The sequence below is a fragment of the Sapajus apella genome, unplaced genomic scaffold (genome assembly GCF_009761245.1).
Source record: "Sapajus apella isolate SASKATOON/1434 unplaced genomic scaffold, GSC_monkey_1.0 scaffold7, whole genome shotgun sequence".
Lineage (NCBI taxonomy): Eukaryota > Metazoa > Chordata > Mammalia > Primates > Cebidae > Sapajus > Sapajus apella.
Window position 1 is genome coordinate 26048411 of NW_022436947.1, and position 14592 is coordinate 26063002.

A 14592-nucleotide genomic window follows, 5' to 3' on the forward strand; every position below is an offset into this window, starting at 1 on the left:
TCAATGCCAAGGACTCCTGAGCTGGAGGTTCATAAGTGAATCTTCCTAATGCCTTCCTGGTATATTCGACTTAAACCTTCTATATTTAAAAAATTCCCCTTGCAAGAGGTCTTAAGAAATATGTCGACTTTAAACTATGAGCTTCCTTCTATACTATTTTACAATATATTAGTTGAGAATAACACCTATTAATTATGAAGGATTCTCCAAACTATATATAATAGTTTAACAACATAAGTAATTTAAAAAGTAAAAGTATTTCTAAAAGAAGCTAATATTTCTATATTGCTTCAATTAGTTTTGGGAGTCATCTTGGAATGTAATTTTTTAAAAAACAGCAAATAGCTAAGTAAGTATATATTTTGAAAGAATAATAATAAATTCAAATGCTATGAGAAATTAATTTTTAATTAATTTAATTTTTAACTAAGATTAATTTTGGGGTCATCTTGGAATCTAATTTTTTAAAAAGCAGCAAATAGCTAAGTAAGTATGTATTTTGAAAGAATAATAATAAATCCAAATGCTGTGAGGAATTAATTTTAAAAAATCATTGTTGAAAAATTCTGGTTGTTCAATGGAGATTTCTGGAGGTCTTTCTTTTAAGCTATGTACCCACAACTCACAAACATACAAGCTAAGAATAAAACTATCTGAAAAAAAATTAAAATATTATTATGGAAAACGTCATTAATCACTGCCATTTGGGTTTCTGTATATTGCAATCAATAATTAAATGAAATCATGTAAAATTTGCAAATGAAACAGGTAAGGGAAGGGGAAGGAGAGAAAGTATGGAAAAAAGAAATGAGAGAAGAGAGGAAGGAAAGATGAGGAAGAGACATGGGGGACAGAGACAGTTAGACAGAGATATGGAAGGTGTACTTTAGAGTAACAAGAAAAATGAGATCACCAAAACTCTGGAAGCAGCCGGCTAGCTCTGCATAGATAGACGCTCCTCTTACTAGACATAAAACAGTCATACCCTTGACATGAGTGGTGCCCTTTTGTTCCTATTCCTTCGAAATCTTTTCTTTTTTATAAACTTCATGTTCAAAATTAATTTTCCCCAATATTAGCATACTCTATTCTTAAACATGTTGGTGTCAATTCAGCCAGGCAAACAACAGATCTTTTAAGTCTATAAAGATAGAGGTGGAAGCACACAAAAAAGAATGGAAAGAATCTAATAACAAATTTGGGGGGAAAACAGGTAATTATAAAGGTACCAAAGGCAATAACAAAAATATAAAATATATAAAATGTAGTATCACAAGAAGTAGTTCCACTTAAAGACAAAGAATATAAATATAATCTAGCTAAGCTTAAAATTTAGAATGTTCTCTACTCTCCAGATTTCCAAAAGGTAGACCACATGTCATGGACATGAATTAAGGCATGTATTACACATCAGTATATTTCTTTAGTTCAGCTGATTTAAATATACTCACTCTTTCATCCTCAATAATGCAACTCATTTTTCTAAAAGGTAAAATATTTTAGCTAAAGTTTAGGCTAAAGCAAAGTGAAAAATAAAAAGAAAATATTTTTATTTACCAGGAACACCTGAGATAAGGTTTTACTGTAGGTGGTTATCATAAGTAACTGAAGTTGAAAGTTATATTCAATGAATAATACTCAGATACTATTTTTCTCTATGTATACTCTTAACTACAAGATACTCATGAGTCATTAGACAGCTTTTGTCAGAAAATTCAAAACATCCTGCACAATCTGTATCTTTTCCCAAAAATTTCCTCCTCAGAATTGTAGCATTATGGAGTGTCTAGTGCTATTATTGTAACTAAGAAATAATTTTTTGAAGTCCTTGTAAAATGAATGGAAACTTCTAGTGTATTTTTCATCATCCCAAATGATAAAATATTTTCTTAGGTGGAAAGTCTCCAAAACGTGTAAATCTACTATGCCATATCCTACTGGTCATTTGAAAGAGCTCCAGTTAAACAAATTGCATGGGTCCTTTCTTTTTCTTTTCTCTTTCTTTCTTTTTTTTTTTTTTTTCTGTTTAGATGGAGGGTCCTGCTTTCACACTCTGTTGCCCAGGCTGGAGCACAGTGGCATAACCATAGTGCACCACAGCCTCAGACTCCTGGACTCAAGTGATGCTCCCATCTCAGCCTTCTAAGTAGCTAGGACCACAGGCATGCACCAACATGCCTCGCTATTTTTTTTTTTCTTTCCTGTAGAGATGAGGTCCAAACTGGTCTTGAACTCCTAATGTCAAGCCATTCTCTTTTCTGGATCTTGAGCCACCGCCACTGCCCTTGGTGACTCTTTCTTTAAAATTTGAGAGGGATAAAACAAACACACACACACACACACACACACACACACACACACACACAGCCTACAATACTGCAGGGTACTTTGTAATGAATCTCCTCCCCTCTCACCTTCTCAAGAACATCATAGTCCTGCATTATCAATGTCTCCTCTACTAGCACGTTACCAATAGCACTAAACCATATACCCCATTTTTAAAAACATTCACCTTTATATCCCGGCCTTTTTACTTATTCCCCTTTTGGAAAATCCCTTGATCAAACTAATCTAGATTTTCAATTTTCCATTTTTATTTTCTCATTTTCTCTGGAATCCACCTCAGTCAGACTCCATCCCCATCACAACACCAAATGTATGAAGGTCACCAGTGACTCTTACATGACAATTTCAGTGGTCACGTCTCATTCATCTTATTGGACTTCTTAGTTGCTTTCGACACATGATCACTCCCTCTGATTTAAAATACTCCCTTCATTTGGTTTCTAAGCTGCCACTCTTTATCCCTTCTCCATCACTGGCTACTCATCCTCACTTATTTCATGGTTTATCTTCATTTCCTACCATCTGCGTAATGGCCCAGGGCTCAGTTTTTAGAGTATTTCTACACTTTATCTATATCTGGGCAAGAGTTCTTAATCCTACATTCAAATGAGAATCATATAAGAAGCTTCTAAAGGATGCTGGCACCTTGGACCTACTCCATTCCAAATGAATCATAATTGCTGATTTGCATTTCATTTCCTATTCCCTTTTCCCTAAAGCTCTTTCTCCAAATATCCAGATGCCAGGGTTGAGAACCCCAGTTGCCAGCAATCTCATCCACTGTACCTTCTGCACCTTGAAAACTCACAAAACATATCTCAAGTTGTAGATCTTTCCTTTGAATTCCAGACTCCCTTATACAAACACCTCCTCTACATCACCACTTGTACAGATAATGGGCATCTCAAATTGAATATATTCAAAACCAAACATGACCTTCCTCCATGAACCAAACCCCATTATTCATATGGTCTTCTCATCTTGGTTGATGGCCACTCCATTCTTTCAACTGCTCAGGCCCAGAAACTTGGGAGTCATCCTTAATCCTTGTCTTTCACACCAAAATGTCATTCTTCAGCAAATCTTGTTCTGCCTTTGAAATACATCCAAATGCAACAACATCTCATCACCTCCACCACTGTCACCCCGATGCAATCCTACCACCTCCCATGTGAAGCACAGTAATGGTGTCATGGCAGGTCTCCATATTTTGGACCTTGTGTACCTATAATTCACTCTGAGCACAAAAGACAAAGTGATGTTTAAAAATAGTAAGTCAGATCATGTCAGCCATCTGCTCATAGCCTGATGCAGGTTTCCTACCTCAAAATCAAAAATGTTACAATGGCTCATTAGGCACCTCCTTATCTGGTCAGTTCTTAAAGATGTTTGATTTTAGAACTGAAATTATCCAATATATTCAGTTACCTTCAAGAATAGCACAATGCTAACAGGATCTTGTTGCCTGTCTTTAAAACTTTGTGGGGGGAAATAATAACCCTTGTCAGATTCTCAAAGAAGCCCATGTGATCAAAAATGATCAGAAGCACTGTGTAAAAGACTATCACAATTAATCGAAACTCCAATTTATTATAGATTAAGCCTTAACCTTTTCAAGCCTTTGTTTGTGATAGTAATTCAGTGATGAGTAGGTCACACTAAAGCATAAATTTACTTTAAATATATTTTAAAATTAACCTACTGTTTCCCATTTGTCTGGATTATGCAGTGGTTTCTTTACTTATCTTTTCATCTCTTACACTGTTTGCTTAGCTATGCTTGTTTTACTCCTTATACTATGTGTAAAAGCTAAGATTAAATTCAATTAAGAGCCTTATGAACATACAGTGTAAGATGCTATAGATTTTCATCAATCTGTGGTCCAAAACACAGAAGTCAGAAATTTGGAACTCAGAATCCTAAGGCCCTATCAATGCCCTCCATTCAAATTCAACGAATGTTCATGAAATGAAGTAGGAGTAGTGATTTGAGAAAGGCTTTTTAATCATCAAAGTTTACATGTCCTCATCCCAAATCATTCCATAGAGGTTACTCAGAAGTCCTCTAAAATTAATCAGCCACATAACCCATACAGAGCAGAGCCATCGAGGTTAACAATGCAGTAAATGCTTCTCTGGTTGCTCAATTCTCTTGTTTTGACAATGTAAACACATTTATTTAGTTCAGTGTATTAAACTCTAGATCTAAACCCTAAAGACACTATATCCTGTCTTGTCAAGAAGGTATCATTATTGCCTTCTCATGTCTTCAAATGTTTCTTCTCCCTGGATCTTTTCCATCCAAATGTAAACATCCTGAAATTGTTCCCATCTTAAAGCAAAATAATACAAACCAAACAAACAACCCTTCTGGACTTGCACTTCTGCCCTGAATTTTGGCCTTTCTAGAACTGTTTTCACATTCCACAACCCACATCATTGTGGCTTCTCCACGAAAACAACTCTTAATAAGGTCACCAAATGACGCCCACGTTGTCACAACCAACATAAATATTTCAGTACTCATCTGACTGAACCTGTCATCAGTATCTGGTGCACCTTGATATGATGCACCAGATATGCACCAGTTCTCTTCCTCTTCTTAAAAAATTATTTTTCTGCCTCATGATATCATTCTCTACAGTCTGTCTCTCCTCTCACCTTTCTTGTTTCCTCTCAGCCAGATAATCTTCCTCTTCTCTTTGCACTGTGACCTTTCCCCTAGGCTATCTTATCAGTATGGCCTGACTCTGACTTACTGTCTATCTGATATTACCTCTGGAGAAAAATCTGAACTTTCCATGGGATTGCCTCCCAAGCACACAAGCTGAACCCACACTCCCATCCCACCAAACTGGCTGGCCTCCAGTGATCCCTGAGTCACTCAGTTCTCAGCCATCTGACCTTTTCCCTTAAATCTCTACTTTAAAAAACTCATCCAGATTCATAGTCAAATATCTCTGAGAACAAATATAAACAAGTATGTTTGCCTCTAACTCCTTCTCTCCAGCTCCAGATGTATAGTTCCAAATGCATTTTGGAACTCTTCTCTTAAATTGTGTATAATCTCACAAAACTGAACAGACCTAAACTCAACTCATGATCATCTCCAAAATACATTCAGCTATTCCTCCTAATTTCCTAATCTCTATTCAATTTCCCAACTAGCTGAACTAAAATGTTAATGATAGTCATGCTCAGAATAATACATATCTGACTGCTCTTCTAGGTCTGCCCAGATTTAGCTCTGAACAATGACCATTCATTTAATCCTGAAACTGTATAGTAAATCTTCAATTCCTCTACTGCCTGCACTGACACAGCACTTGGGGTTGAATCCCTCAAGAACAAACTTTCATCTCCAGCCTGGCTACTGTGCCTACATATTATGTTTGACCTAAAAAATAAATAAATAAATAAAATCACCTAACATTTCATCACTGTACTAAAAAGCAAAACAAAATCTTGGTGCATTAGTAGGATCATAAAATTTATTCAATTCTTTCCATGATTCTGAAGCTTGGTTTCTAAATAGTCTCTTGCATCCAACTACCCCACACCCCAAAGCTTCCTGGACAATTTATCTGTATCTCCATTGTTTTATTTCCTCCCCACCCCTCTCCTGAGTGAATGCTGAGCTAATTTTATTTGCTAGAGCACTGACCTAAGACAGCTTGTCTACAAAACCAAAAGTCTGTCCATACATAAATGAAGTCCATACATAGCTGATAGCTTATATCTCTTCTTTAAGATGGCCTGTAATTTGTTATTACAAAAAAAGAACTCTGAGCCTTGAGGCATATTTTGAGTTATCTCTATGTTTCAATACTAAGTCACATATTTTTCAGAACCTTGTAAAATATTTTCTTTGCCTCTCACCAAATAGATAGGTATGAGAACAAACTACATATTTAACTTATTTTCCTAAACTCTAAAGGTACTTAAATGCTTACTTTTGGCCCTACAGAAACATTTACTATTTATAAACACTTCTGATGGATAATTGCTTTAATTTTTAAAAAACCAGCTAATTTAAATATTTCAAGTAAACAAAAATTAATGATTTCTATGTGTAGAATGATTTATGCTTTGATATAGTCAACTTTGATCATGCCTACTCTTCATACACACACCCCTCATTGTATTACTATTTTTCCATTTAACATTTTGGCTGAGCAGTGAAATTTCTTCAAGTCCTATTTTCCAAAGAGCTAGCAAATATTGCATTGGAAAGCAGAATTCTAAACCTTTTGCCCACACCATTATTGTGACATGGGATGGAAGGCACTGTGCCTGAGAAAACAGAACATAAAAAAACAAAACATCATCCAAGCAAATTAAGTATTTTGAGGAATGCAGTGACATATCTTGCCAAAGTCACAGAAAATTTGTTTCTGGAAGCTCTGATTATAACTTTTATGGTCATATCATGAGTTCCTATTATTATCTTTCCACTAAAATACTACTGTAGCACTTCTACAATTATAGTCAAAACGGAGATGCTTTTTATGGGAAAAAAATGAATGTAATATTTTACAATGCTGTTGAAACTAACAGCAAACAACTCAATTTCAATTTTACCTTTATAGTTTCTTTTCCCAGTTTCAAAATTCAGGAATATGTAGTTGTTTGAAAACCATATGAAATAGTGAGAAAACTTAATGCGGTTAGGAGGTAGGAGCTCTGAGTTCCAGGCCTCCCTCTGCGGAGTCTCTTTTTGTATTTCTTTTAGCTCCAACATTTGCCTTTCATTTTATTTCTTCACATTCTCTCCCTCAAGGATTTCAGCTACTCCTTTCCCTTCAACCACAGCGTCTATGGAGCAGTAAAGAACAAGTCCAGTTCTCCAGTTGACACTCCTAACTCACTTTTTACTGAACTTGTATAAGACAGGCACTAGTCTGTATGCTAAACATTAAAAGATGAGTAAGACAGAATCTTGTTTTCAATGAGATTACATTTTAATACAGAAAGGCAGATTAATAGATACACTTCAGTACAATTTTGTGCCCCAAGCATGCTGTGGAGACCCAAAAGAGGGACAATTAGCCCAAAATGGGTCATCAGGCGATGATGCCTAAGATGAGTTCTGAAAAAAAAATGTGTAGAGATCAAGAATGCAAAGAGAGTTATGAGAACATTCCAGGCTGCGGGGAGAAAAGAAACAAGGGCATTCGGCAGTGTCTCACCTGACCATGTGTACAGACACATCTATGGATTACAGCGGAGGCACAATTCCAAGTGCAAGGAGTTAGGCCTGGAGTTTGCAAATGACGAAAGGAAGGGGAAGTAGTAAGGTCAAGGAAAGATATTTTTACCATTTTACCAGTGATTCACAAGGAAGGAGGTGAAATCACTTTATGGGCTTTTCTAACTGTCCTGCCCAATTATGCTTCATCCTTTTTTAAAGCTGTGCACCCTACCCAGACTGTCTCCTGGAGAATCTTGGCTGTACTCTTGCTGCGGGGGGAGTATGCACTATCCCTCTGGCATATTCTGAAAAGCTGTTATGCTAAAAATGCAAGAAAAAAATGCACCGAAAAGACAAAGAAGCAAAGCCTAAAAAGAAAACAAAGTAAGGTCATAGACCTTAGAAACCAAAAAATGTTTTTAAAAAAAGAAAGCAGAAAAATCTTGTAAAATACAAACTGGGTTTCAGTCCTTCCATAGGTCCAAATGTCTCCTATGGAGCTTATTAGCATCCCATGTTCAACACATCTAAAACCAATTCATAATTTCCTTTTTGATAACAATTCATTATTAATGTACAAAACACTGCAAAGGCAATCAGAGTCCAGATGACAGAGCAGGTTAATACATAGCACTATTGGCTACAGGTAAGAAAGGACCCTATTCTATATAATTCCAATCATGGAATTTTTGTATTACAGAGAGAAAAGAAAACACAATTTTCCAAAAAGGTATATATGGGATATGATATCCTTTAGATAAATACTATAAATCTGTGTGATGTTAATAGTTTCAGAAGAACAGGGCATCCTGGGTTCTATAGACTGGTCCATTCCTACTCCTCTAGTATCTTCTCTACTAATTTAGCTTCTGAGCAACAGCAAACTGTTTATGGTTCTCTGAATAAAACATACAAATTCATGAATTTACATAGACAGGAGCAACACACACTGGGAACTTTCAGAGACAGGAGTGAGAAGACGGGGAGGATCAGGAAAAATAACCAGGGGCACTAGGCTTAATATATGGGGGATAAAATAACCTGTACAACAAAACCCCATGACACATATTTACCTATCTAACAAAGCTTCACATGTACCCCTGAATTTAAAATTAAAGTTAAAAAAAAGAAAAGCACACCCCCTTCAAAAAAAAAAAAAAGGTCCTTTGGCTTTGAATGCCTCCCTCTATTCCCAACTCCCTAAACTATCTTTGTCTTGTCTTTCAGGTCCCCCTCCAGGCACTGACTTTTCCATAAAGCTAACATTCCTGACCCCACTGTGAACCTTAATACTAATGATCATAACAGCAGCTAACACATATCGAACACTTCATCTGGGCCAGTCTGTATTCTAAGCACTAAACAGTACCAATTCAAGTCTTCTTCATAACAATCCTATGAAGTAGGTACTAATAATTTCCCCAATTTAGAGATGAGACATTGATGCAAAAAGAAGCTAAGTATCCTGCCCAAGGACACATCACTGGTTACTAATAAAGCCAATATTTGATCCCAACCAGACTAGTTTCAGAGTTTGTGCTCTAATTACTACACCATACTGCTTCAATGTGATTAAAAATGAGATGATTGTAGTTATTTCCATCTGTATAATGGTCTTCATTGTCTTGTTTAGCATTTATGTTCAATGATATACTAGGACTAGATATATATTTCTCTATACATTCTAAATGTGGAATATCAAGTATGGAGTGTAAATTAACTATCAAAAATTCCTAACAAGTATAAAATCTTTTTAAAAGTATTTTGTTGGAACTTGATTTTTATAAAAATATATAGATATAACTGGCACATGTAAAACACATTAGGATTTACCATTCCTATGATAAGAGAAGTGTCTTTGAGTCTAATGAAAACCCTTGGCAATTTGAATATTATATGATACTAAATTATACTATAATTATTTCAAAGGTCAAGAATCTTAAACATTTAGTCTTAAAACTCTCCACCTGGGTGATGCAATCAGAAAATTAAAGTATGTATGAAAATATTTAATTATACAAAACAAGTAGAAATCTACTAATTTAATAACCTTTAAATAAAACATGCAATTTTTTCCCACATGGATTTTTTTCCTTTATTGCAAAAATGGAACTTTTTAAAAGAACATTTTTTTGTGTGACTATGAGCACACATTTTATTTTCCAGGGCTTGTTTCAAGGAAGAGTAGGATAAAGTGATTTGGAATAGAGCATTGTATCATTCATTAACTCTTGAGAGACTCTACGATGCTTCTATGTTGAGCACCACATGCATTAAAGCAATTTTTTTTTACTCAGACTCAGTCCAGCCTTTTCAGCACAGGTGTGAGAGTTGTTTTTAAAACTGTGGTATGAAGGGCTTCAAGAGGCAAATGTGTACTAATAAGAAAATCGCTTTTTGGCCCACAGCTGTAACCCATGAACATCCTATGTGATGTTGAAATGTCCAATAAATTACCTTTTTCTCAGAAAACTTCAGTTACACAAAATAGCACAGAGGTTAGGAACATGGACTGTGGAACCAGAATGTCTGAGTTTGAATCTCAATTTTACCATGCACCAGTTGCCTTTGGTGGTTTCCTTTAACTTCTCTGTGCCTCAGTTTCCTCCTTTATAATTAGATAATTTCATATAATTCATAGAATTGCACTGTTGTTGGGAGGACTAAATGAGTTCATGTGAGAGGAGCAGGTGGCACATAGAAGGCACTCTAATTATATGAATCAACACGGCTTAAAAAGTACTCATGAAGTGCAGGCCTCTTTGTTCTCAGGCCTTAGGACACTCACAGATAAAGACATATTAAAACATCTTGCCAACCCACAGACTCAATTATGGCTGGTATGAATCATGTCTTAGCAGGGTTTTGCTATGCTGGTTAGCAAAGACACCCTTAGTGTTCTTAATCAAACACTAGAAAATTTGTAAATATTGTATTCCCTTATCGGAACGAAAAAACTCTTTTAGTTGTTGATATAATTTATACGCAGTGTGAAAATCACAACCACAAGCACCATGTTTGTATGTCAACATGCAAAACATTGTCAAAGTGGGCATGATTAGTTGCTTTTGAGAATTTTAGTTAATATTATTTTGCGATTTGTTTGCTATTTGCTTGTCCATTTGCTGTTGGAAGAACAGGCATAGAAGATGATGATTTAACAAAAATGTGAAGCAGAAAAATAAAAAAACTAAGTAAAGCCTTATGCTATGGTTTGAATGTAACCTCTCCAAAACCCACATGTTGAAACTTAATGGCCAATGTGATGGTATTAAGAGGTAAGTCAAGTCCTTTAAGAGGTGATTTGGTCATGAGGCCTTCTCCTTAATTAAGGAGATTAAGGCCATTATAAAAGAGGTTTCATGCAGGTTTTGGTCTCTTGCCCTTCTGCTTTCTGCCATGGGAGGACACAGCGCTCCTCCCTTTCCAAGGATGCAGCAACAAGGCATCATCTTAGAAGCAGAGAATGGCCATCACCAGACAACCTACCCTGCCAGCACCTTGATTTTGCTCCTCCCAGCATCCAAAACTGAGAGAAAATAAACTTCTGATCTTCATCAAATATCCAGTCTCAGGTGTTTTGTTTATTTATTTATCTATTTATTTATTTATTTTAGAGACAGGGTCTCACTTTGTCACCCAGGCTGGAATGTAGTGGCACAATCATAGCTCACTGTAACCTGAAAATCTTGGGCTCAAATGATCCTCCCACCTCAGCCTCCTGAATAGTTAAGGCTGCAGGTGCATGCCACTGTGCCCAGCTAGATATTTTTTTTCTTTTTTGTAGAGGTGAGATCTTGCTATGTAGCCCAGGCTGGTCTTGAACACCTGGCCTCAAGTGATCCTCCCTGGCAGCTCTCCCAAAGAGCTGGGATTACAGGTATGAGCCAATCTGACTCGCCTTTAGTCTCAGCTATTATGTTATAGCAGTACAAACAGACTAAGACATCTAGCCACTAAATCCCCTCATTCTTATTTCTTTATAAAAAATAATTTCCACCTGTTTTTGTTTGCACAATAAATCAAGCCTATTTGAGGCTTACTGTTCTGACATATGGATCCCCTGAAATTCAGGTGCTATTTCTGTCTACCTCAACTGTTTCTGCCACTGCCCTGTTCCACACATCAGGTGTGAGGTGCTTCCTCAACAAGACATCACATCTTCTATACAGCAAGAGATCTATCCTGAGAGCAAAGCAGGTGCTGTAAAAAGAGGCTCACAGAATCTTGGAACTGAATTTAATTTTTAAAATTATCTAATCCAAACCCTTCGTTTCATAGAAAAAGTGGGCCCATAGAAACTCAAGTCCCCTAGAAAACTGGTGGCAGAATTGAGAATGTTTTTCCTTTTAATTTGCCATCTACTAGTTCAGTAGATTTTTTTGTTTTGGTTTGGTTTTGGTCTTTATTACAGCACATTGCCAGAGAATAAACGTAACTTCAAAACTGAAAGTCGGAAGAAACAAAAAAATTTTAGGGTGCAACCTTAAATAGCGAAAAATCATGAAGACATCCTACTTTGAGAAAAATATGGACAATGAAATTTTCATCTAGATTCAAGCAATCGTAATAAATGAAACCTACAATTGTCTAAATTCTGCAGTCTTACAGTGAAGACATGGGTAAGACTTTGCAAAATATATTTAGACAGTTACATTTGTATTTTATGCTCCTCATGTCCCCAACCCAATCTGGAACATATTTTGTGATAAAAGCAGACTACAGGAGACTTCCTTTATCCAGAGCCCTGTGATAGGCCATAAGTGTGAAAGTGAGCATGAGAGGAGAAGAGAAAGAAAAAGAAAAAGCGGGAAGGAATGGGGAGAAGAAAGGAGAAGGAAGAGAAAGAGGAAGAGTAAAACTATATCTCAGTCACATACTGGTGATTTTCTTCCTCCTTCATATGTTACTTATGAAGCTGCATTCTTACACTAGAAATAAATTCAGACATGGTATTAAAGGCAAAAAATAACAAAAATTATAAAAATTGCATAAACTATTTCAAGTTAGGATGGATATGCAAATGTTCCCATTCTTTAATACAAAAATAAGTAAATATCAAATGGAAAATAAGAGGTTAGGGACATAGTAAGTCAATTCAAATGTATAAAACAAGTAGATTTCAATTGCATTCAATTATTTCACCCAATCACCTAGAAGCGAAGATCCTCTAAAGAAAATTGCATTGCCTTCCCAACTCCTTGGAGAGCCGGTTTAGTTAACAGCCTACCTATGCTTCAGAGATGACCATGCAGCTTACATGTCAAACTCATTTTAAAGTGTCAATCAAGTCCCTTTCAATCTAATTAGTTTGGAAAGTAGTGTCACTGACCTGGAACTATGCAGACCATTTATTATCATATCATTTGATCAACCTAACACTTTATCTCAGTTGAGTTTGAGACACCTGTAGCCAAAATGTAATATCCTTTCTCCCACTCATTACTGGTAATTCTCAATACAATTTCCTATTTACAACTCAATTTATCTCTATGAATAAGCATAACCAACTTCACAGAGGCATTCCACAGAATTTCTCTTATTTAAGATTTCATAGCAGAATAGAAAGGAAAAGGGAATCAGGAGAAATATATGTATATCAGATACATATAACAGATTCAAGACTTTAGACATCCAATAACTGCTAAAAGGGGAAAGGAGGAAAACCAGAGGACCATGGATACATTGAAAGAAATTCAGATCCTTAAATATGGGAGGAGATTTTTATTTTTTTAATATAATAAAATGAATCATGTAAAGGGAGTCTGTAGTTTGTCACCCTGTGCAATTTGTTTGATTAATAAAGAAAAACTTTCTCAGGTTCATAGTATTTAACCTGCCTTTAACCCGGCCAAGGGCAGGATGAGATAGAACTGAAGAGGTAATCGCTAGTTCCCCAGGGGTCAGAGAACACAGCCAAGTGCCTCTAAAGGAGGAGTTGGTGACCTGACCACAGTGAGGGTGGAATGTGATGGGAGTGAAGGTAGTTGCAGTGCTGGCCAACATGGTGGCTGGAAGATGCTGGTCAGTCATGCAACAAAAATCACTTGGCCCATTCCCTGGCAAGAGTGTGAAAATTACCTAATCTTTCTCTCATTTTAACTTTGTCTATTTAAGAACTGATTTGCAAGACAAAAATACAAGCAGGTAATCTTATCTCTGAACTATAGAATAACATATTGCATCAGGGAGGGATAAAAATACACACACACATACTCGTGTATGCCATCGAAATGTTGTATTTATATTTTTAAATGTGGCATTAAAAAAAGAAGTATAGCAGATATATTTAAAGTAATGACTATTCACTCTAGAAGACGATCATCTAAAAGCAGGATGTCAGCTGCCACTGCTTCCTTTTCTAACTTGTGCTTTCCTTTGGGGAAGTTAAACTGCATTTTACCAAAATTCCTGTTTGTCTGAAGGATAAGCAAGATTCTTCAATTATATTGGCTTGATCAAATAATTACCAGAAAATATTATTTTACATCTAGTCAAATAAAATCTACATATATCTCAAACTTACCTTCAGGTGAAGAGCCTGTCTTTTGGGAAAAGACAGCATTTACTTTGCTCTTCTTACTGATATCGCTGTTTACAGACAAGCTGGACTGAATTTTTCTATGCATTTTTTGAGAAACAGGTGCTGAAAGTTTGCGATTATCTGTGGATCCATGTTTGGCCCCATGGTGAATTCCATTTCCATTGCTCAGACCTGTGTGGCCGTTCTTTATCTTGCTTATTTCCTCATCACTCAGTGCCTGTGCTGAAGTCTGAAGCTGAGGCAAGCGCTGAGGTTGGGCTAAAAAAAAAAAAAAAGAAAAAAGTCAGCCAGTCAAAGAAAAATAAATTAAGATTTTTACATAATGAAAACACATTCAATAACAGAGATTTGGGGTTTTACCCATGATACTAACACTGAAGAGGAAACAAAGAAAAGAAAGGAAGAAAAATACTAACATAGACATAGAGAAAGTATAATTTACTAGAAGGAAAAATGGGAATGGGGTCATCAAAAGTGGGTTTGTACAAGGATATAAAAAGTAGAGCAGAGAA

At 36.0% G+C, this 14592-nt stretch overlaps 1 protein-coding gene across 2 annotated transcripts in view; it reads right to left on the reverse strand.

Moving 5' to 3' along the window:
• MDFIC (MyoD family inhibitor domain containing) overlaps positions 1 to 14592 on the reverse strand; it is an 86897-nt gene that overhangs the window by 17175 nt on the left and 55130 nt on the right. For both annotated transcript variants that reach the window (XM_032276231.1, XM_032276232.1), the window contains exon 4: positions 14063 to 14338. In XM_032276231.1, the coding sequence (XP_032132122.1) occupies positions 14063 to 14338 (276 nt within the window). The remainder of the gene's footprint in view (positions 1 to 14062; positions 14339 to 14592) is intronic.